The sequence below is a fragment of the Mya arenaria genome, chromosome 17 (genome assembly GCF_026914265.1).
Source record: "Mya arenaria isolate MELC-2E11 chromosome 17, ASM2691426v1".
In the NCBI taxonomy this organism is placed as follows: Eukaryota; Metazoa; Mollusca; class Bivalvia; order Myida; family Myidae; genus Mya; species Mya arenaria.
In genome coordinates, this window is record NC_069138.1 from 45,172,021 (window position 1) to 45,195,150 (window position 23,130).

A 23,130-nucleotide genomic window follows, 5' to 3' on the forward strand; every position below is an offset into this window, starting at 1 on the left:
AAATACAATCGTTATGATGCTATGTTGAAAATTGACCCTTCTAATTATAAAACAAAATCATTCTAAGACACTACCGGATGCATTTTTATAAATAAAGGGCAAATAACTCTTGAACTACTAATCCGATTTGGCCTATAATCAAACTTGTCGTAGATCTGATTGCCACACATATTCCTTAGAGGATCAGCGAACGAATGAAGGTGCAAAAGTGTAAATAATATTAAACATGTTTTTTTTTATAAATCAAGGGCACTAACTCTTTAGTTACTGGTCAGATTTTGGCCCATAATGGGATCTTATGGTCAAGCATTTTCATTATAAATATGCTTATGATTGGTGAACAATTGAAGGCTGCAGAGTCGTAACAATGCTAAGTGTAGCACATTTTTGTCAATCAAGGGCAATAACTCTTGACCTTTTCAGATTTTGCCAAGAATTTCGCTACTTTCTTCTACTTCAATGATATACTATATATAGTGCTGGAACACGTTTCCATATCCAGGTAAGCGATTTAGTAACAAATGGGCACAATTCTTGTTTTACACACAATTTTGTCATTTGATAAATACAAGTGCATTGATGTCTAGTCTCATTTAATTCCTTTGAAACATTTTCATGTTGTGATAAAAACTGAAATCATTTGTTGTGTTTAGTATTGATGTTTAAAAAAGAGCCGTACATCTGAATGATAAAAACTGTGGACAGACAAACTGGATTGACAGCAAATGTGGTCGCCAAGTCAAGGTCACTGCAATTCCACTCTATATAAACATAATTAAAACAAGACAGTGATATGAAAATATATTTATTGAGAAATCAGCAAGTATTTCTTTGCATACAAACAATACAATAATAATTATACAATAATAGAATCATGCAGAAGAAAGGGCAGCTTTAAAAAGTATTTGAACACAAAACTTCATACATGTAGTTCAAGCTTTAAATTCATTATACAATTGCTTTCAGACCACAAAACAATACAACACCATATATCAAAGAAAACCCAATAAGTCACTTAATGTATCAAAGATGGCCAATTAAGATCAATATTAAAACTTCGTCAAATGTTTTAACACACAAAATCTATCTTTTTTTTGAAGATTTTTTTCTTTTCTTTCAAAGCCAATGAAAATTACAATTGAACAAACCTTCTCTGTGTATGTGTGTGCTTGTTGATTCTGTTCAGTTTAAACCGATTTCCTTAAGCTTGTGTAGGACGAAAATATTATTACAGTGGATACTTGAATAGTTTCCGATGGTATCAGCTTCCATTGACCCATAGTTATCAATGAAAATTATTCACTGTGTTAAACACTTTCCAGGGCTGGGTTAGAAACTGAATCATGTTTTCAGAATGTTGTTGGAAACAATTGATATGTCTTCAGGAAATGTGGTAAACCGTATCATGTTTTCAGGGTGGTGTTTGAAACTCTATCAGGTTGTCAAAGTGATGTTGGAAAATATCATGTTCTCAAAGTTGTGTATGAAACTCTTATCAGAATGTCAGAGTGATGTTGGAAACACTATCATATTTTCAGGGTGATATTGGAAATTATCTTATTTTCAGGGTGGTTTGAAAACTCTCATGTTGTCAGAGCTGTGTCGGAAATTCTAATGTTTTCCGGGTTGTGTCAGAAATTCTCATTTTTTCAGGCTAGTGTTGGAAACTCTATCAGGTTTTCAGGGTAGTGTTTGGAACTCTATCAGGTTTTCAGAGTGGTGTTGGAAGTTCTATCAGGTTTTCAGGTTCTCAGAGTGGCACTGTCAGGTTTTCAGGGTGGTGGTGGGAACTCTATCAGGTTTTCAGGGTGGTGTAGGGAACACTGTCAGGTTTTCAGGGTGGTGTTTGAAACTCAATCAGGTTTTCAGGGTAGAGTTGGGAACTCTATCAGGTTTTCAGGGTGGTGTTGGGAACTCTATCAGGTTTTCAGGGTAGAGTTGGGAACTCTCTCAGGTTTTCAGCATGGTGTTGGAAACTCTATCAGGTTTTTAGGGTAGTGTTAGGAACTCTATCAGGTTTTCAGGGTGGTGTTCGAAACTCTGTCAGGTTTTTAGAGTGGCACTGTCAGGTTTTCAGGGTGGTGGTGGGAACTCTCTTAGTTTTCAGGGTGGTGTTGGAAACTCAATCGGGTTTTCAGGGTAGTATTGGGAACTCTTATCAGGTTTTCAGGGTGGTGTTCTAAACTCCGTCAGGTTCTTAGAGTGGCACTGTCAGGTTTTCAGGGTGGTATTGGGAACTCTGTCAGGTTTTCAGGGTGGTATTGGGAACTCTGTCAGGTTTTCGGGGTGGTGTTGGAAACTCTATCAGGTTTTCAATGTGCACTCTTGGGCTAGACATCGACCACTGGTCATGGGCTGAAAAAATGATAAGTGAATAAGTTATGTTTTATGCCAAGGGCTGCAAAATAGGGTCCAATTGAGGAAAAGGTTACTTTTGCAATTTTGTGAAGTAGCATGCCTTCTACACAAAAAAACATTGCTATTTTGACATACATATAAACAAATAAAAACATTATCTAATTGTTCATGCGATGTGGATTTTTTTCACCACTTTGCTTGCATCCACAGAACTTATTAACGCAGATAAAGTCACATTTGATATGCTCTTCAAATATGCACTAATACAAAAAGAGTAGAAATATGGTTTGTCATAAGTTAATTCACACTTTACATATACAAATATATTTTACATTGTAAGTTGATTGATAAGGAATATAGACAATCTGCTTAAAATGAATGAAAGGTTTTTATTTCTGGTCATACTTTTCAACTCAATATAAATTAAAGATGCACTCTTACTCCCAAATAAGATTTACCACAATTAATAATTTTGTTTTTATATTCCAAAAAGGATGAATAAATGTCGAAAACAATAGTTCATATGAAGGATACTGAATTTAAAATGAAACAAATGAGCATAATACACGGTATTTCTACCTTATGAGACTATAGCAGATTACAGTAAATATTTTAGCATTAACCAATCATTTAATATTTTTGCGCTTTCCGCTATTAAATACATGGTACAAAATTCTTATCAGTAATTAATATTTTCCATAAATGCATTATTTAGTAAGTAGTAAAAGGTTTATCAGTCAAAATGGATGTTTTTATACATGTGTATGTATTGATTTTTAAAAAGAGTGTCACTTTAATAAATGTAAAATGATCTGATATAAATTAAAGAATACTATTATGCAATTAACCAACAGAAAATATTGACCACAAGGAAACTTGCAATTGTTGAACACTCCCAAATATGTCATATTGAAAGCCATTGGTATGTTATAATAACAGCTGGCATACACAAGCTGTTTGCTTTACCTTGCAACTGTTTCAAGGCCACACCCATTTTCTTGTTTAGCCGCATCTGGTGTTGCTGGGACACATGGACATTCCTTTGATGTGTCTTTGTCTGCAATTGAACAAATCTACTGAATACTCGCCGAAATAAAAAACAACAACAACATTCATTGTAGTCTGTTATAAGAAAATTGAGTACATTTGAGGTGTTTTTATTATCCATTTGGTAAGCATTCAGGATTTCTACACAATATTGAACCCAGAATGGCAGGCTTCTGGGCATGTGCTAACTTCACTGACTGACACATTACAACATTTATACATGATAATATTTATCTGAATTCATCTAAATATGAGCTACAGACTTTTAGAGATAACTTTATGTTCACTTATTCAACATTATAATGGAACTAATGCTATAGGGAAGTACTGGCTCATTTCAGATCATTTCTTAGCATAAAATCATCCTTAATAGTTGCTACGCCTATTTTTCCCAGATGTATTTTTGAACCAGTATATTTTTGTATGCAAGTTGATTTATTTTGCATGAGTTTTAAATTTATTTAAAGTGCATAACTATCAAAAAATCTTTTTTGAAATCATTATCAGGGATTCTATCAGCTGATAAATTGTCAATCCTGAGAAATGGCGTGGGGTTGTTTAAGTATGAGAGTTCATGCCAGGTTAAAGGGGCGTAAACCCTATGAAATTTTCATTTATATTTCTTTCAAGGTATCCTGTTATACTGTGGTATTCTAGGATATATAGGATGCAGGCAAATATGGTAAATATGGTAAAAAAATCAGTGAAATAATGTTACTTCCAAATGTTTTTGATGCAAATGTCCAAGCAAATGTCCATCTTGACATCTGTACAAAAGTCTTAAGTTAAAGGCTCTCAGTCCTGATTTTAGGCTTAATCCTGAACTTTAGAACCCCTGTATCATACTGATCATTATATTAACTTCATGTATGTGTCTGTGTTACTGTCTATATGTTTTGTATTATACAGGGATTCAAAAGGATGCAAAATCAGGCATTTTTGCAAAAAATCCATTTCAGATTTTCAGGTATTTTCTTGGATTTTGTTAAAAATGTACCAACGATATAAATGATATTAAATATATACATGTACAAGAAAGTTTTATGTTTGTTTGATCTGATGAAATTAAATGTGGAGTTCTGATATACACTATTCTATTACAATTGTATGTCGTCGTTTTTTAACAATGTACACCTCTATTTATATGGTATATGTATTTATTCAATAAACTTATAATAAAAAAATAGTACAAGGCTACAAACCAGCTGGTAGACTTTTATCTTTGCTCGTTCCACCTGGTCTCGGACGACTGACAGGTCAGAGAACGACGGCAGGTACTCAGATGAAATTTCCCGCTGCTGGCTTTCCATGTCTCTCGCATGTAAACGGGGATTCTCTGTGCGCCTAAAATATAAATAAATGCAAGAAAAAGATGTCCTAAAAAGGGCATTTTTACATCAGCACGGTCTTATCTTTATAGTTTCAAATGAATTACCAAATTAGTTAAAACTGATAGCCATAGGCAGCAGCCCATCAGTATTAGATAAACAATTTAAGTACCCAGGGTGCTTTTGGCTTCCAAAGGTAAATTTTTATGCAAAAAGCAAATATTGCTCATTATTAAATAAATAAAGATTAAAATGTCTTGGTGTGTCTCATTTAATAGTACTTTCAAATTCTTATATTAGGTTATATTAGGAAAAGTGCTTCCATCCTTACTTGTTTTGTCATATCTTTTCTTCATAAAAGGAACAATTTGGAGTGGAATTTTAACATATCAATTAGGTGGGGAATAGGGCAAAATTCTTCCCCAAATTACTAGAGCACTGATTTGTTTCTTTTTTAAAATTTATTGTTGTGTTCTATTACTTACTTAGAAATTAAGAGCCCAAAAGATCATTCCTGCAGGGTACACACCTTCACATTGCTATAGATCTATCCATGTTCTAAGTTTTAATCAATTGCTTCAAGCAGTTTTTATGTCCCTGGACAAAGTCTGATTTATAAGAAAGAGCACCAATTGTCGCAAAATACGCCCATCCTAAATTTAGGACACCAAGCTTGGTGATAGGGAGTTGTAGGTTAAGCCAAGTTAAAAAAGCGTACACTGTAAAAACAATTTATTCCAAATCAAGGGTCATAACTCTAGAGTGACTGAGGCGACATGACTGGTTATCGAACCTGATCAATATTTTATTCCCATACACATTCAAGCCAAATTTGGTGATGATTGGCCAAAGGCTTCTAAAGTTATTGATCGGACAAAACCAATCTTAGGTAATTTCTATAATTCAAGGGGGGATAACTCTAGAATGACTCAAGTGATATACTGGTAATCAAACTTGTTCAAGATATTATGCCAATACACATTATGTCCAAATTTGGTGATGACAGGATAAAGGATTCTCTGACAAATTATTGAGTAGACAACATACTCGATGTAGCTCTCTTAACCCGTACGCCACAGACAAAACTTTAATATGTCATGTTTTTTGGTGTTTTTTTAAAAAATGAACAAGGGGAGATAACCAACCTTTCTGCCTGCTGGGCCCTCTCTGCCAGCTCCTCCTTGTACTCCCTCCATCTTACCTCCTCATCCCTCAACCTGTCAACACCATAACATATCAAACCATGGCTTAAACACTTAAATGGGGTGAAATTATCTCAAAAACAGGCAACTAATGTCTAACAGAAAACATTTTTTTTTAATTTTCTTTTAGAAACCATGGCATCCGAAGTTATGCTTTAAAAAATAACATTAAAAGAGGCAACGTAAGGATAATTTAATTAAAGTATAGTTGATTTTGATTAATTGGTATGGGACAATTTTCTTTTTGCAACAACTGACAATTATGCATGTAGATAGGCATAACTAAAAAGGCAATCACAATAGAGACATGTGACCTTGAGCATTCTGTCTCGACATTGTAGCACTGACTGCTATGGCAAACTCAAAGTTGTATAAGAAACTACAATAATGTCACAACCATCAAAATGTGTGAGCCAGTATGTGTACCTTTGTATTTTCTCCTGCATCATCAGAATGGTCTCCTCCATCTCTATGTTCACAGGGTTGGGGAGAAGACTGAAACATCACACCAATTTAGAAATATGGTCATAAATAATCAGTGAAGAAAAGTAAAACACCACAATACAGTAATAACTAATCGGGGAAGAAGAGTGAAACATTACACAGGTCAAATAAAGAAATACCCAGTACGGAAATAACTAAGTTTATAATGCTGAATAGCTCATATATTTGAACCGGTGAAAAACATTAAAGCTTTTGCATTGTGACTCATTTATAGTGATTTAAGGGCGTCTTCACTTATTTGTTAAGATATGAGACTCAAAACTGCCAATCTTAATTTCATTGTAAAATAGATATATATTTTAAGAGCAACAAAGGATGCATATGTTAAAGATGATTTCTAACATTCAAAAATTCACTTTTTCAATTCCTGGGTCTGAAACTCAGACCCAAGAGGTTATATGGACAGTCAAGACAGTCAACTACAATAATTTCATCCCTACATATCTATAGGTAAATTTGATTGGCTACCAGTCAGATCTGCAGGCACTTGCTAAGGCCTGCTGGGTATTGCTTCCCTGGAGACACTCCTGTACATGGGGAACCGCTGCCTGTAAAACCTCTGCTATTTCCGGGTCACCAGTCTCCCCACCACACTGGGACAACCCATGCTGTGAGGAAGTGTATAAAATAACATCTTCAAATGAATGATTATAAAAATGAGATGTTTGTTAAACATTATGCCCCCTGAGTGCCAGTTCGTCAGTGACATGCTCAGAAACATGTGGAAAATGTAACAATTCAGGTGTTTTTAACTTTTAAGAAATAATGCATTAATTATTGACCTTTGACCTCATAGTCCATGGGGGTCTTCTGCTGGTAAACAGCATCCTAACATTCCAATAATATATGGAATAACTATGTTACTGACCTGTATAGAAAGGCTGGCCAACTTTGTGAGCCTTTCTTCAGGGGATAAACTTGCATCAATCTGCTTGTGAAGTCCTGTAAGAAAGACAAGGGACAATATTTAGGCTGAGCAATAATGTAAATTCCATTCAGGAATAAACATTTTTTATCTGTGTTTATGTCAACCCGACCCTACCTAAGAAAAACCCTAAACCCTAGAGTTTTTTTCAACCCAACATAAAAAATCTACAATTGTTGTTGACCATTTGCGTTACAATTAAAAACATCTAGTTTTTTATTATTTAATACAAAACGTACCAAAATGTAATGATAAGCAATTGCGACTTGCTTTGCTGTCTTGATTAGACGTAAAAAACGTATCCCTACCCTACATAGCATTTTTGAGCCTGTTGCCCAATTGAATTTAAAACATCTTTTTCCTAGGCCTTACATCTTAATATATTAAATAATGATTTTTGAAGTATTTTTGGCAAAAAAGGGCCGTAACTCCTAAATGACTAAAGCGATTTCCATGACTATCGAACTTGATCAAGATATTATGGTCACAAACATGTGTTTAAAGTTTGGTGAGGATTGGACAAACAGTTTTCAATAATTAGATCGGAAACAATCTTCGGGACGTATTTTTCAAGTCTTTTTTTGCAAATAAAGGGCCGTAACTCCTAAATGACAAAAGCGATTTCCATGGCTATCGAACTTGATCAAGATATTATGGTCACAATCATGTATGTAAAGTTTGGTGAGGATTGGACACATACTTTTCAAGAATTAGATTGGAAACATATATTTTTGAAGTATTTTTGGCAAAAAAGGGCCGTAACTCCTAAATGACTAAAGCGATTTCCATGACTATCGAACTTGATCAAGATATTATGGTCACAAACATGTGTTTAAAGTTTGGTGAGGATTGGACAAACGGTTTTCAAGAATTAGATCGGAAACAATCTTCGGGACGTACGTACGTACGGACAGACAGACAGACAGACGTACGGACAAGGGCAACCCTATATGCCGCCACTTTGTGGGGGCATAACTAGCAAGCATTTAGACTGCAATTGAGTTAATAATGGATAAGGAGTTAATCAAAGAGTGTGAAGTATTCTAGCAACTAATCATATCTTCATGTATAGCAACACTATTACATTTCACTATTTGAGCTTTCAATTCATTTGTAAATCAACCTCTGGCTGACATAAGATAGGCTTACGTTTGTTGTGAAATTAAACATTAAAGAACAAACAAGTTGTGGTGTCTTTGCCAATATTCAATCAAGTAAGTTGCTGTCAGAACCTGATTAACTTCAGGTAGGTCATAGGGGTCACGGACACTAGGGACCATGGACATTACGGACCAGACATTACGGACACTACGGACCAGATTTAGGGACATTACGGACCATCTTCAAAAACTTACGGACTATCATTTATAATGTTTTTAAACATTTGTTTTTTTTAAATTTATTCACTCATTTGTCTTAAATTTGTTAATACTTGAATATTAGTGCTCAGTATGACAATTATCTTTAATGTAACTGAAAAATCCCATGAAATTCCAATGTTAAACATTAATAATTTGAATAATAATGAACGAAATATGTGTTTATCTTATAATTGTAAATGTGAATGTTAATGTTTTCATATGTGATCGATTGCTTTCTGAAATAAACTTTGGATCGTCATATTTGTTTGTTGTCCGTTTCATCTGTTTTAATTGAAAGGTTCAGTGAAAGTGTGCCATCACAATGGGTTTTCACACTTTTATGATAGCCAATTAAAGGTTGTCAGTATAATGTTTGTTTCTTTTGTAATATACCGCCGATAATTACGGGTACAATTATAACTAATAAACACTAATTAAGGCAACAGAAATTGCCAGTTTTAAACATCCATTTGCAAGAATTGCAACAAATACACATCCTTTATTTAATATAAAGCAAGAGTTGAGGTTTACATCAGGCTCGCCTTGGTCACGATATAATGACAAAAAGTGTTTCACAAAGGGTAAAAAATCAAAGTATTCAAATAGCCAAATTACATACGTTCCATAACAGTAGGGTCATGGTGTTATAATAATTCGAATAAAATCATTAGGTTCGAGCTCCAGTTTTTTTTTCAGGGAGGTTTATGTATCAAGGAATACTGAAAAAAAATAATTTTGTGATGTATATTTAAATGCTTTTGATAATGTGACAGAACTCTTTTATAATGCTTTTTTTAGCCAGACTTGTTGCATAGGTGCCAAATAAACATTTATGGGCAAAATAATTGACTTTATTCCTTCTTAGTAGAAATAAATGAGATTTAACCATAAATGTCATGATATTATTTTGAATTTGACTGTTTGTAAATGATCTACCATTTTTAGAAGCCCAAGGAAGCAAATAAAAGTGATTTTTTCTAACACCAGAATCAAAAACAAACAAGGCCATACCAATTTTTCAGCATTATCTTGATGCATAATTGTTTTAGATCACTTTCTGTATTCGGTCCGAAGTGTCTACGGATGGGACAAAAGGCACACTATATATTTACATATGAACTTTAAGTTCAATTACAAACCTAGTATAAACATCTCTTGTTGCAAAAATGCTAACAGAACACAAAAATGAAGTACAAGATATTTAATATTTCTAAATTTCAGTAAGACAACCTTTTACAATGTAATTGTAATTTGATAATCGGACCTTTTAAGTTCAGTTTTAAGTTGCAACTTTCAAAGGTGAAAATTCATTGAATTATAATGGTGTCAATCAGTATATGTTTTAAATTCCTCATTGAACACCAAATGTAAGATTTTTCACTAGTTCAGTTGTTAGAAATAGACACGATGTAAAAGTACCATGTGTTGTAAGTGTCTACGGATGGGACATAAAACTATTTAATGTAATACCAAGCTGCAGGCATAAGATATTCCCTGATGGTATCCACAATACTTATACTGTATCCAGTTACTAACTACTTCAATGTTTCAAGGAAATTTTAACTTAGAAACATGTTTAATTGACAATAACCAGGGCATTTTATATAGTACCCACGGGTCCGACTATCAGACCCATTCCTAAAGCAAAATATATGATATTTTTTTCCAATCTTCAGAAAAAAATCCCAATCAAAAGTAAAACAGTGTTTTTACCTGTACCGGTTCATTCAACATCCTAAAATTAGGTGATGTAAAGTTTTGGGGATAACTAAATTCAGAAATCATTGATTTGCATCACATTCAGAGATCATTTGAAATGAAAAATTAGTATCTGTCATGATTCATTGCAATAAATATTTACACCCAAGAATTAAGATTTCAGCTGTTTTAGGGCTTTTGAAAGGGAAAATAAACTTATATTTAATAATTTCCTCATTTGCAGGAGACTGAAAAGCTTGTTATTTTAACTGTAAATTTTCCCAATTTAAGCATAATTGTGACGCAAATTTTCCCAAAATGTCTAGGATCCTTTTTCCAAAAATGGGCAGAAAAAGCCCTGATGACTGATATATATACTCCAAAACTGAGAAACTGTTCTGAATCATATGTAAAAATGACATTTTGTCAATGACCTTTTCTTAACTAACTTAAGAACTCCAGAAAATAAATAATTCATATGCCTCGGCCAAGGTCATTGTCATTACTTGAGATTGGATGTTCTCTCCATCGAGTAACTTGACATCTTTTTTATTCGGTACTTTTCCGGACACATCTACTGACAAATAACAGTTCCTGCAGTCAGCCTATCTTTCCTTGTCTTTCTTGGTTTTAGTTTCTACTTCTTTTCATTGGTGTTGTCTATTTTCCCTGTTGGTCGCCTAACTTGTAGGATGGAAGCAATCCCACTACCAAAGCTAGTATGGTATTTGGTTATATTCCTATCAAGCACACATTGCAACACATTGTTTTATTCTGTCTTCTTTTCTTGTTAAGTCCCTCCATGACTCAATTTCACATCCTGTATTCTTCTTTAATGTTGTTCATATTGACTGTTTCGCTCAGCTTTAAATTTCTTCTAGCACTCTTTGGTAACATAACACCCTTTTCTTCCAAATTTCTTCTTATCGTTGGTGACATACTCTATCAGTTTTTCTTACACTCTTGTTTTACGCTTTGGTGTTTAGGCATACTTTCTTTTACTTTTGATATTGCTCTATATTTTGTACTTCTTGCTTCTTGAATCAAATGGAGGCTCACACATCTCATTACTTATATTTCAGCTGAATTTGTGGCTGTTCTGGATCTGTTAATATCATCGTTGTCTATTATGTACCATCTGTTTTTGTTTGATCAATGTTTGTAGTATCTTGGTCTGTTGAAAGACTATTTTCACTGTATTGTTTTAAGTTTTATCCCCATCGTCCTATTCTGTACTTTAAGCATCTTTAAGCACATTCTTCTTCTTTTTCAGGCTTTCATTTTCTTTCATTTCTCTATTCTTATTGTTACACGGTGTCTGTCTAGGAGTCCCGTTTTGTTTGTGATATTGTCTGCACCTTCTTTCTTTTTGGCGAGCTTAATTTTATTTTTTTTCTCTCCATATTTATTATTGTTTTTTGGTTTCTCTTGGATCACTTTCTTTTTCTCCCTTTGTCAATTTGCCTATTGTGTTTTTCCTTTCAGCATCTTTCCTCTTCATTTCATCATATTTTTCATTTCTTTCATTTTTCAGTTTTCCCCTGTATCTTTTCATTCTAAGGGCTTTTGCACTTACATTAATGTCAATTTCAGGTATATTTGAATGGTTTTTATTTCTCTGCTTGTCCATTTTTGTATTAATGTTAATTCTAGTCACACCTGAATTTATAAATGGACATTTCGTACATAGCGTGATTTAAATGTCCCATCCGTAGACATTTACCAGCTTTACTGTACTTCATTTTCTTAACCATAAATAAATTTCTAATAGGCCTCTTTATGTCTGGCTAAAACAACATAATCCATCCTGTATTTTGGCTACTTATTTTAATTCCCAAACATACACACTATAGAAAAAAATAAGTTAATGCATGAATTTCAATGTTTTTAGCAACATATAGAAGTGGAAAAATGAAAATACAAAGGTAATGAGTTGCTTTTGGTAATCCATTGCCTAGGTTTGAATATGTGCTACATTTCTGTCAAAGGAAAGTGGTTCTTTTCGCTTAATATATGCAAATTTTGAGCATTTTATGTGTGTCTACGGATGGGACATGGTGTCTACGGATGGGACATTGACATGTTGAGCTTCATATTTACAAATTACAATCAGATATTGATGCAACAAATAATATATTTGGTCACTGAATGGAAATGCAAAATCTGCCTGGTTGGTTATATGCTAAGCATATTCCTTGCTGGGAAAAACATGCGTCTACGGATGGGACAAAATTTTCTGTATTTTTGGGTGCATACTCAGGCGTATAATAAATTTGGTAATGTAGGTATTATGTATAAATTTCTTATTGCTATTGATAAATGAGTTGTAGTTCTTCCAATTGAGGGTCATATTTTCACAAAATACCATATTGCTAAGAAATTTTGGCCATTTTGTATCCCTGAATTGAAAAAGCCAGATTTTGGTAACGAAATGGTGGGTTCAGTTATTTTAGTAGTACTCTTGTCAGTTTTTATGCAATTTAAATGAAATAACCAGCTACAGAAAGAAGACTAAATTGCTTACTCAATGCTCAAGATATCTGATACAATTATTTTCCAGTATTTTTTGTTTTTTATATTAAAAAAGGGGTAATTTTGAAATGAAACGTTGTAACGACAGTTTTTAGCCACATTTTGGCTATTTGGAGGTTGAAATTAGAAAACGCGTCAAATCAAGCGATGGAAGTCTGTATAAGTTGAGTCGACAGATATATTCTGCATATCATGAGACATAAAAAAGACAATTTTAACATAACATGTTAAGAAAATTACAACGTAACAACAGCAAAAAGGAAATTGTCATTATATCGTGACCAAGGCGCCAGGTAACAATTTCCTCTGCCACAAAACTAAATAGATCTATAAGTATGCCTTGCGCTCATTGTATCCACTGTTCTAGAGGTGTTTATGCAAACCACCGCGCCATCCGAATGTTTTGGAAAATATTTCTGCTCGATTTATTTTGGGAAATAAACTGTTTTGGAAAATATTTCTTCTGTTGCTTTTAACTGATTTAACTGCTGATCTTTCAATTTTCGTTCATTATTTTTCACATGATTGTTATGCATAGGTCTTTATCACCTTTTGGAATTTCACAAGATTTTATATTGAACCATGGATCTATTCGAACTTCACGGGATTTTTCACAGTTTTATGGAAGATATAACGTCATACTGAGCACTCATGTTCAAGTATTTATTAACAAAATAAAAACTAATGAGTGAATAATATGTTTAAATCATGGTCCGTAAGATTCCGAAGATGGTCCGTAATGTCCCTAAATCTGGTCCCTAATGTCCCTAAATCTGGTCCGTAGTGTCCCTAAATCTGGTCCGTAATGCGCATGGTCCGTAGTGTCCGTAATTCGGTCATAGTCGTGCAGACACTGAGTGTGATTCGTTTAATGATGTGCAATAGAAAAGGTTTCAGAAAACTAATTATCTGACACTGCTTAGACTGTAAATACTGTAAGGTCTAATATAGAAAGCCACCTCTGCCTGGATCTGGGTTGAGCTCCATGCGAATCTTGGCCACTGCCAGACTGGACCGTCTTCGACTCTTTTTGCTGCTAGACATTATCTGTTTGCCATTAACTTACTGAAATATAAGAAGGGCAAATGTAAATGCATGTAATCATAAATAGCAATAAGTCAATATCATTCAGACCAAAATTATGGTGGCCCGATTGATCCTGACACAATTTATCATGTGGAATACACACACTGAGTGTGTGTGGGGTAAAAACCGGTACAGTACCCAACTAGCCGCCTGGATAGCTCAGTTAGTAAGAGCTCTTTGCTAGTTTTGGAGCCCCACGCTGCGAGCACTTCTCTTTCCAGGTAAACTTAAATGGTGGCAGCGGAAAACTCGTTGGCCTAAAGGGATAATGGGGGAGGAGTGTAGTGTGTGTAGGTCAGAACCAGTAGCCCAAATAGCTCCGGCACAACCCTTTTCTTAACAGGTTTACCTTAGTTTGATACAAAAAAATGTGTGCCAAATTTTTTGATTATCTACAATAAACCATATAAAAAAAAATCGCAAAAGTAATAGGGAATTTTGTCATGGCATTTTCGTCCCAATATTTAATATTTTATCTCTCCTCTTTGTTATTGTCGCGAAAATATGTGATCTATCCCTAACCTCAAACATCGCTTTTTGTAAGCAAAAATAATTTGCAGCTATGTAGCAATGTACGTGAATCATATATAAATTACTATATATCTTATAGTTTATAAAAACCAAAAACCTTAATAATCTATAAAAACAATTATTTTCGTACCAACTTTTGTAATTCCCGCTTTGTTTATTTATTTGTCATAACGTCCAAATCAAAACTGAACAATTTAGTAACCCTTATTTATGTTCTTCGCAGTGACCTCCCCTGTTGAGCAGAGCTCGAACTCTCTTTCGGAACTCCTCGGCCATTTTGTCGAAAACAACCTCGGATGTATGCCGGAACATCGATTGAAGTAGTTCGTCATTTTTTGAATCATATCATAAATTAAATGTCGTGTTTTAGAGTTGTATTTATGGTAACCGAAACTTTCAGTAAATCCCCAGTTCGGTAAACTGATTATATCGTTGTATTCATAAAATTGTTTCTGTAAAAAGATTTTTATACACATGCATTGTGAAATTAAAACAAAAATGACCCGGCAATACGTATATGAAACAAACTGCAAAAAAAGGAAACAAACCAAATTACATGTAGATTTTATTCGGGTTTATTCCGGTAATGTATACACGATACAGTTACAATAAATCCTACTATTTACTCGTCTTCGATGATGTGGTTGGCGGCGGTAGTATCTGTATGCCCACTGTGGCTGCCTCTTTTCGTAGTAGGGTGATGAGTTTGTAGAATCCTCTGCAGGTAGGTATGGTAGAGACAACAGTTTCCTCAGAAACTCGTACTTTTCACTCCTGAAAAAGTACGCAGTCACAAGACCCTTATGATTCAGTCTGTATCTTCCGGTATATACGCTGGGTGAAGTGGAACACACAGCTCTTCACTACCGACCCTGGAAAGACCTCCCTGATGGCTTGCCAGGTTGCTGAAAATATAATACATAATGACGTTATTAAATTATTACCAGCATGCAATTTGAGCTTGAAATTTGTTTATTGAAATCATAAAAGCTAGTTGGCTTGATATTGAAATCTTGCATGCTAGTTAACTTGATATTGAGTAAAGTTGATTACTTACCGGCCTCAAAGTCGGACATGAACCACTCAACTTGTGGCTGGCCAAGGTGCTGCCGGAGGCTGGTCAGCACCTTGACGTAGTTCTGATTCGCCCATCTAGACATTAGAATATAGACCAATGGCACTTGATTTTCGTCATAACCCTTCTTCGCGAATACGTTGACAGTCTGAAGCTGGTAGAATGGTTCCAGGCGACCTTGAACGTGCCGTCTAGAAACCACCGTTTCGCCTGTCGAAGAAGAGCCAGCTGCTGCTCTGTCCCGACCACTATGTGGCGGGCTTCATCCATCTGGATATCATCCACGATGATTTTTCCCCGACGAATTCTCGGTCCAGCTGTAGAATAGAAAGCAAACATATATATAATTAATATATATAATTTACATTAATAACTTCTATATGAACAAATCAATAAAATATTCAATAAAAAAGTTGTATGGTTGCTAATTCATATATGTTCACATATGTTTTACCTCAAATGTCAAATCGTTTGGTTCTTCAGGGCGGAAACGGCGATGGTGGTTTGCCGCTCTCGCCAGATTATCTGGTTTCGGGAGGTTTATGTCATCAGGAAGCATCATATCCCGCATGACCTGCTCCACAATGGTGACGGCCGACTCAAACAGGCGCTCCTTCGCTACCTCTTTAACCTGAAAAAAATATAAGGTTTTATTATTATTTTTGTAATGATTACACATCCAATACTGCCGCCCTCCGACCTTGACCCCTTTGGTATATGCGTGTCCATCGCTGGCGACCAGTTTCGCTGCCCCTCTCTTTGTGCCAGCTTCGACGCTCTTGTAGGTGGTCGGTGAGTCGTCGGGGATGTCATCTGTCAGCTGTCTGTTTGGAAGAGAGTCTTCTAGTGGCGCTGTTGGTCCAATATTATTGATCCTCAGCCATTTTTTTTTTATCGAAAACAAACTCGGGTGTATTTGGACGGTTTACATACTCAAAAAGTGGTACGTTTAAGTCCGCTTTAAGTAGATCGCGTAATAATTTTATTTTGCAGTTAAACTTTATAACTTGACTCTCGGGAATCTTAATTATGTTTGCAATAATACACTTCACTGGCAATCAACTTAGAACAATAAATACAATAAAAATGTCCGAGGAGCTCCGAATGCTCAAACCCTAACATATTATTTTGTTTTGTATCCCTGTCGAATCGCAGCTATCACTGCAAGCGGTGAACCAGTGTCTCAAACGTTAGCTGGCACCATAACAATACTGGGTGCAGGGAAAAATAAACACCACGGCTTTTAACGGCCTTTCTTAGTTATTACACACTAACCTTAATTTAACTTTCCAAAGTCGATCTACCAACTATAATTTCTAAGTCCTTAATCCAATTTTGAAGCATGTAAATATACTGCCTGTTTTTAAGCATTTAGCATACTGTGATAAATTTCCGTGATATATCTGAAACCAATAACAGTTAATTACTCCCAGAATATATGTTTCATGTACTGTGTTATGAATTTAATCTACTGTATTATGTATATAATTACAACCAAGCAGCGCCTCGGTGTTAAGCATGGCAGATACACAACTCTGTTTAAAGACAACAGGTCAAAGCCAAACAAACATTGAACGAAAGACAAGAAAGTACAAAGCAACACAGTTGTACCGCACACGCATCAAAATATATTTATAAGCAATTGTTAGGGTTACAGCCTTGAACCGCCGGTCAGTGGAACAGGAGTTCAATGTGGGGCTTTAAAACCCAATCAATCAGTTACAGGATCCAAAGATGGTTATTTGGTAAAGATGTCGCTTTTAATGAGGCTAATCACATCAGCATTAGTAAAATCTTCGAACAAAATACATGTATTACACCCAGCTCCTTCAATTTTACTCATGTAGGCAGTCAACAGTCTCACAAATTATACAAAATTTTAATGTAAAAAAAGCTACAGATGTTGATAAAAATGAATTAAATTACATCAGCTAGGATCTCAGTCATTAGCCCCATTTTATACTGATTTTATAAATAGCTGTATAGACAATGGCATTTTCCCAGATCGCCTAAAGCAAGCTCAGGTTACTCCAATTTTCAAGAAAAATGATCCTTTACAAAAGTCTAATTACAGGCCTGTCAGTATTTTGCCTGCACCCTCAAAAATATTTGAAAAAGTTTTAGCCGAGCAACTATCTGAGTATTTCGAATCTATTTAAAAATAAAAAAAATGCGCATTTAGAAATGGTTGTCAGACCACCCTTTTAAAACTAGTTGAAGACTGGAAGTCCGCTCTGGATTCAAAACAATATGTTGCTGCTGTCCTTATGGACCTGTCAAATGCTTTTGACTGTCTGCCCCATGATATATTACTTTGCAAACTTAAATGTTATGGTCTGTCTGCCAGCTCACTGAATTTACTCACATCCTATCTTACTCAGAAAAAACAGCAAATCAAAAAAGGTCACATTACAAGTAGCTGGGCTGAGATAACCAAAGGCGTGCCACAGGGCTCGATCATTGGTCCTTTATTTTTTAACATATTTCTAAATGACAGCTTCTATTTCATCAAATAAGGATCCCTTTACAATTATGCTGATGACAACACCCTTTCTTTTAGATCATTTAACTTCGATACTTTGATGCCAGTCCTTCAAAACAAAAGTAATGTTCTTATCAACTGGTTCTCTGTTAATTGCATGCAGGCAAACCCTGACAAGTTTCAGGCTATCGCCATAGGCACAAAAACGCACTCTAAAAACCCTAAGCTTAGTATTAAAAATACCAATATTGAATGGGATGAAGTGGTATAACTTCTTGAAGTCAACATAGATGTTGCCCTTACCTTTGAAAATCATATTAGCATCATATGTAGTAAAGCTGCACAACAACTTAATGTATTGAAAAGATTTGGCAGAAATGTGTGTAGATTAAGCCGCCTAACCATTTTTCACTCTTTTATCTTATCCAATTTCAACTTCTGTCCGTTAACATGGCATTTCTCTTCAAATAAAAGTACAAACAAGATTGAAAAAATACAAGAAAGAGCCCTTCGTTTTGTATATCATGACTACTCCAGTACATATGAACAACTTATAAATAAAGCAAAACATACTAGCTTATATATCAGAAGAACTAGAGCAATGGCTATAGAAACTATAGAAAATTTTAATGATATTGCTCCACTGGTACTAAATGATATAATTAAAGTACATGATGCCGGTTATAATTTTAGGTATACAAACTTACCTGAACTTCCTAGAGTCTCAACAACTAGGTATGGAAAAAATAGCTTTAAGTATGCTGCTCCGGTCCTGTGGAACTCGCTCCCAGAAGCTTTTAGAAACACAACAAATTACAATCAATTCAAAAGCTTGATTGCACACTGGAATGACCGGGACTGCAGGTGTTCAGTGTGTAAATCAAATGAGCTGCTTGTTCTACAGGGCCGGACATCATGTTTATCTTTATGTTCAATATCTACCTTAATTTATATCTTGCTTGTGTTGTGTCTTCTAATTTTATTGTGTGTTATGTTTTCTGCTTGCCTTAGCTTGTTTAAGTGCTCTAGTTGTATGCTTTGCTCTTCTGTATAGTTGCAAGCTACTTGATTTGATTAACTGCTCAATTTTGCTTACTAGTATGTAGTAATTTGCTGATAAAAACTTTCTTTGTATATGCTATATTGTCATTGTCATACCATGCTTTATTATTGTTTGTGCCCTTGTATGTGCTGCTGTGAAGCAGTTGCTGCTCAGGTCATCTCAGATCTGATCTGAGGTGATATTCTCGTTAAGACTACTTTTAATCTGCTTTTTGCAACTATTTTGACTTTCAGTTTTTTATTTGTCTGAAGTGTCTTTTAGGCTTCTGGTCTAGAGCAGCAGATCTTTCACAGGTTTAACCTCTTTTATTTGCTTTTGTAATGTGATATGTGCTATATTTAACATTGCTCGAAATTATTTTACAGATTTCTTACCATATGTTTAAACATGTATACTATTGGTATAGTCGGTTCAAAAGTGCTTGTCGCTTATGTTATATTATCAATTCTGACTTGCCGACTTAAATTTATCTTATCTTATCTTATTGTTTTTAATCGTTTCAGTATAAATGACAAATAATAAATGAGATTAATTTCATGACTTTAAGTATAGATCTATGTCGAAAATTCCTATGATCCAGAGTTATTATTATTATATAATGAAACTTTAAAGCTTTTATTTATAATTTGCATATTTTTATTGCTTTGTCAAATTAAAGAGAACAAATATCATAAGATTTATACGTTGTGTACTATGCATACTTTTACAACCAACAAAAAAGCGAAAATTGGCTTTAAATTGTCCGTGATGAATAAGTGGTGGTGGTGGTGGTCAACATAGGGACAAGGGAGATCACTGCGAAGACATTTTGGTTTTCTCTATTTGACCGGTTCTGTCATGGTCCGTTATGAGATAATACTTAGACGATCAAAACGCTAGAATAATTCGACACAATTTTAGGCCAAATCAGTGAAATACCGGAAGTAAAGTTTGACAGTTGAAACTTGAAAGGTTGAGATGTTTGTATTTTCCCTTTCGGTATACTATGTGATAACACCTTGCTCTTAAATGACTTCTTTAATACATTTCTTTAAAATACTTGATGTTTATTTAACATGTTTCTACTGAAACTTATTATGACAATGAATGAAAAAAACAACTTTTTTGTTGTTGTTGATACATATTTAGATATGATTAATTTAACGTTTAAGGATACAGTCTAGTTACCCTCAGTGGATCAGTAAGGAAACAATTTAATCTCTCCTTTATCCAAAACGTAGGGGAAATCTTGATAGGATGTTTCTTAGGTGATCTGTATCACACTGTGTCTATAGAGATCAAATATTATGTATTTACAGATATATGTTATGTCAAATAATTTCAACTAATCATCTGCTGACAACCTTTGGTGCTGTTCAATTTGGGAGCTTTATCACTGTGTCAAAATTTTTAAAATGGATATAAATAATAACTGTGTATGCATGTACTAATAAATATGTTAACTTGTAATCTTATTATTGTTTATTATACATAGAATGAACACTTTCTGATTGAGCTTATTTATTTTCATTTAAAAATAATTTGACAATGATTAGTATCCACTATTGGTTGTGATCAGCTATTGGTTATGATCCCCTTTTGGTTAAGTTCCACTATTGGTGATCAGCTATTGGTTATGATCTGATATTGGTAATGATCCGCTATTGGTTATGATCCACTATTGGTTATGATCCGCTTTTGGTTGTGATCTGCTATTGGTTATGATCCACTTTTGGTTTTGATCCACTTTTGGTTATGATCCGCTATTTGTTGTGATCCGCTAAGGGTAACTTTACTGTATTTTGAAATATTTCTGTATGTCAAATTTTTACGGGATAGACAACAAATGTTAGAGCACTGATTAGATGTATTTAAATTCTCTCTGATGATGTTTAGTTGTCAACAGACAATTATTCCAAACAAAAAAACCCCAAGTAGTTTACAGCGGTGTTGTTGAGTTTATTCATCTTGTTATAGTCTTAAATATTAATTTTGCATGTTTGCAGATCAAGATAACCTTATGTCTGATGCTGAATTTCTGTTTCATATATAATATTATTTTATTATCCATAGACACTGTCACTGAGCATGTTATGGGATCATCTCCTAGGTAGGGTTCAGCAAAAGTTCTGCAGATTTGAATGTGATTTTTCTGTTTCGTCCTTCCTTCCCAGTTCTCATCTCATACCGCATGTCTGTGTGAAATCTATTGTTTCATGATTCTCTGATATTTGCCAATATAATGAAAACATGTACATAATTGTTGTTAAAATTGGTTTAATATAAATTATGATAATGTAATGCTCATAATGCACAACTTTTTCTCCCACCTTAGATAGGTAGATCCAATAATTTTGCCTAACCTGGAAATTCTTATCTGGCAAAGATAAAAGAAGTACCCATATGAGACTCCGTTTTTTATTGTCATTACACAATAACCTCCCTTGTTGAAGACCATTGTCTGTAGCATGGTGGAAACCTTGTCTTGTGGCAATATTTAAAATCCAAATTCATTATTTCTTGCTTCAAATGGCACCATAATAAAGTTTTCACGCTCCATTCAAGAAATAATGCTGCCCTCTCCTCAGAACTATTTGATTATTTACATAATCTGAATCACTGCACATATATCCATGACAACCATGAATTATCACATATTTCTATGCAAATTATTTTCGCTACACACAAATTTTTTTATTGTATTTTGTTTTACTGAGGTGGGAGAAAAAGCATCTACCATAGCCGCTTGTGAAAGATAGGTTCATTCCAACCTGCGCACAGTGTGTTCTGTGGAAACAAGGTTTACCGAGTTTCCGCAGAACACTCTACACTCGGGTTGGGTTGAACCTATCTTACACTCTCGGCCATGGAAGATACTTATAATCAAATTAATCTACTTTAAAGTTGAAAGCCACTTAGGATGGCCTTATTCATAACTGTTTTTATTCCCTGTAAGTTGCATGATTGTATTTATTTCTTTATTTTAAACAAGCTAGTGTGTATCACTTATCAGTCTAGTTCATAATTTTTGTACTAACAGTTATACATCATAACATGATTCCGGTACCATTATACAGTAACTTTTATAATGCTAGTATTTTGTTTAAATTTGCTAAAGAACATACAGTAGCATGTATGTGTAGATATGTAATGTTTTTGACCTTGCTTTACCATTGCAATGTAGATGACATAAGAAATAATCATACTTTTATAAATATCAATTCATAAACTTAACATTGATAAGCTTATGAGTTCTGTTCTAACAATTCAAAACTTGATTGCTAAGTTACCTGATTATTAATGCTTTTGGAAAAAGGGAAACAAACTTGTGCCTTTTTCAAATGGAGTTATAAAAAACACTTCAACAACAGCTAGCGAGTTGTTCTCTGCATTACAAAGTACACAATGGAACCTCTTACATTAAAAAGGAATGATCAAATTACCTAAATATGACTTTGACATAGTCAAATAATATTTTAGGCCTTCAGGTCAAGGAGCCCAGAAGCTACAGAAAATATTGTCAGACGTGTTGATGTAGGGTTTTAGCCATGTTTCAAAAAGAAAACGACGCTGCAGAAGAGGGACAGGGTGCTATAAAATAGAAAAAAAGAGCACAGTGTGTTAGGCTGAATAGAATTTGGAAGATTATGAATTGATAGAAAGTGTAGGAATTGTTTAATGTGGAGAAAAATAGCAAACTATTTAAGAACCCTGCAATAAACAGATTTATTCAGATTTATTTAACAATGGTCATGAACTTATTAAATTGTACATTCTTTTTGTGTCGCCTGAAAAGACGACATATAGGGGTTACTTTTGTCGGCGGCGTCGGCAGTGGTGGCGGCAGCAGCGTCCCATTTTCGCTTGTCCGGGGTATATCTCCTAAACTATTAGTGGTATCAACTTGAAACTTCATATGTAGATAGATCTAATTGAGGGCAAGTGCAGTGCACAAGAAC

At 34.4% G+C, this 23,130-nt stretch overlaps 2 protein-coding genes and 1 pseudogene across 6 annotated transcripts in view; 1 reads left to right on the forward strand and 2 right to left on the reverse strand.

The window, feature by feature from the left end:
• Positions 1-798: 798 nt before the first annotated feature.
• On the reverse strand, positions 799-14,736 carry LOC128223158 (uncharacterized). Of its 3 annotated transcripts, none has more exons than XM_052932445.1 (9): positions 14,703-14,736; positions 13,915-14,020; positions 7,308-7,381; positions 6,908-7,047; positions 6,362-6,430; positions 5,879-5,950; positions 4,608-4,749; positions 3,325-3,415; positions 799-2,355 (listed from the first exon to the last, which is right to left on the reverse strand). In XM_052932445.1, exons 2-9 carry the CDS (start codon positions 13,997-13,999, stop codon positions 2,243-2,245), a joined length of 786 nt encoding a protein of 261 aa, XP_052788405.1. In that variant the 5' UTR covers positions 14,000-14,020; positions 14,703-14,736; the 3' UTR covers positions 799-2,242. The 3 variants fall into 3 exon arrangements, with proteins under 3 accessions (XP_052788405.1, XP_052788404.1, XP_052788403.1); XM_052932444.1 differs by lacking the exon at positions 14,703-14,736 and adding an exon at positions 14,391-14,516; XM_052932443.1 differs by lacking the exon at positions 14,703-14,736 and adding an exon at positions 14,180-14,296.
• On the reverse strand, positions 14,205-16,769 carry LOC128223534 (uncharacterized; annotated as a pseudogene).
• A 3,300-nt stretch (positions 16,770-20,069) lies between these two features.
• LOC128224131 (multivesicular body subunit 12B-like) overlaps positions 20,070-23,130 on the forward strand; it is a 43,589-nt gene continuing 40,528 nt past the window's right edge. The window contains exons 1-2 of one of the 3 annotated variants that reach the window (XM_052933820.1): positions 20,102-20,143; positions 21,245-21,281. In XM_052933820.1, coding sequence (XP_052789780.1) covers positions 21,265-21,281 — 17 coding nt within the window. In that variant the 5' untranslated portion in view covers positions 20,102-20,143; positions 21,245-21,264. The other 2 variants (XM_052933821.1, XM_052933822.1) reach the window with 2 other exon arrangements.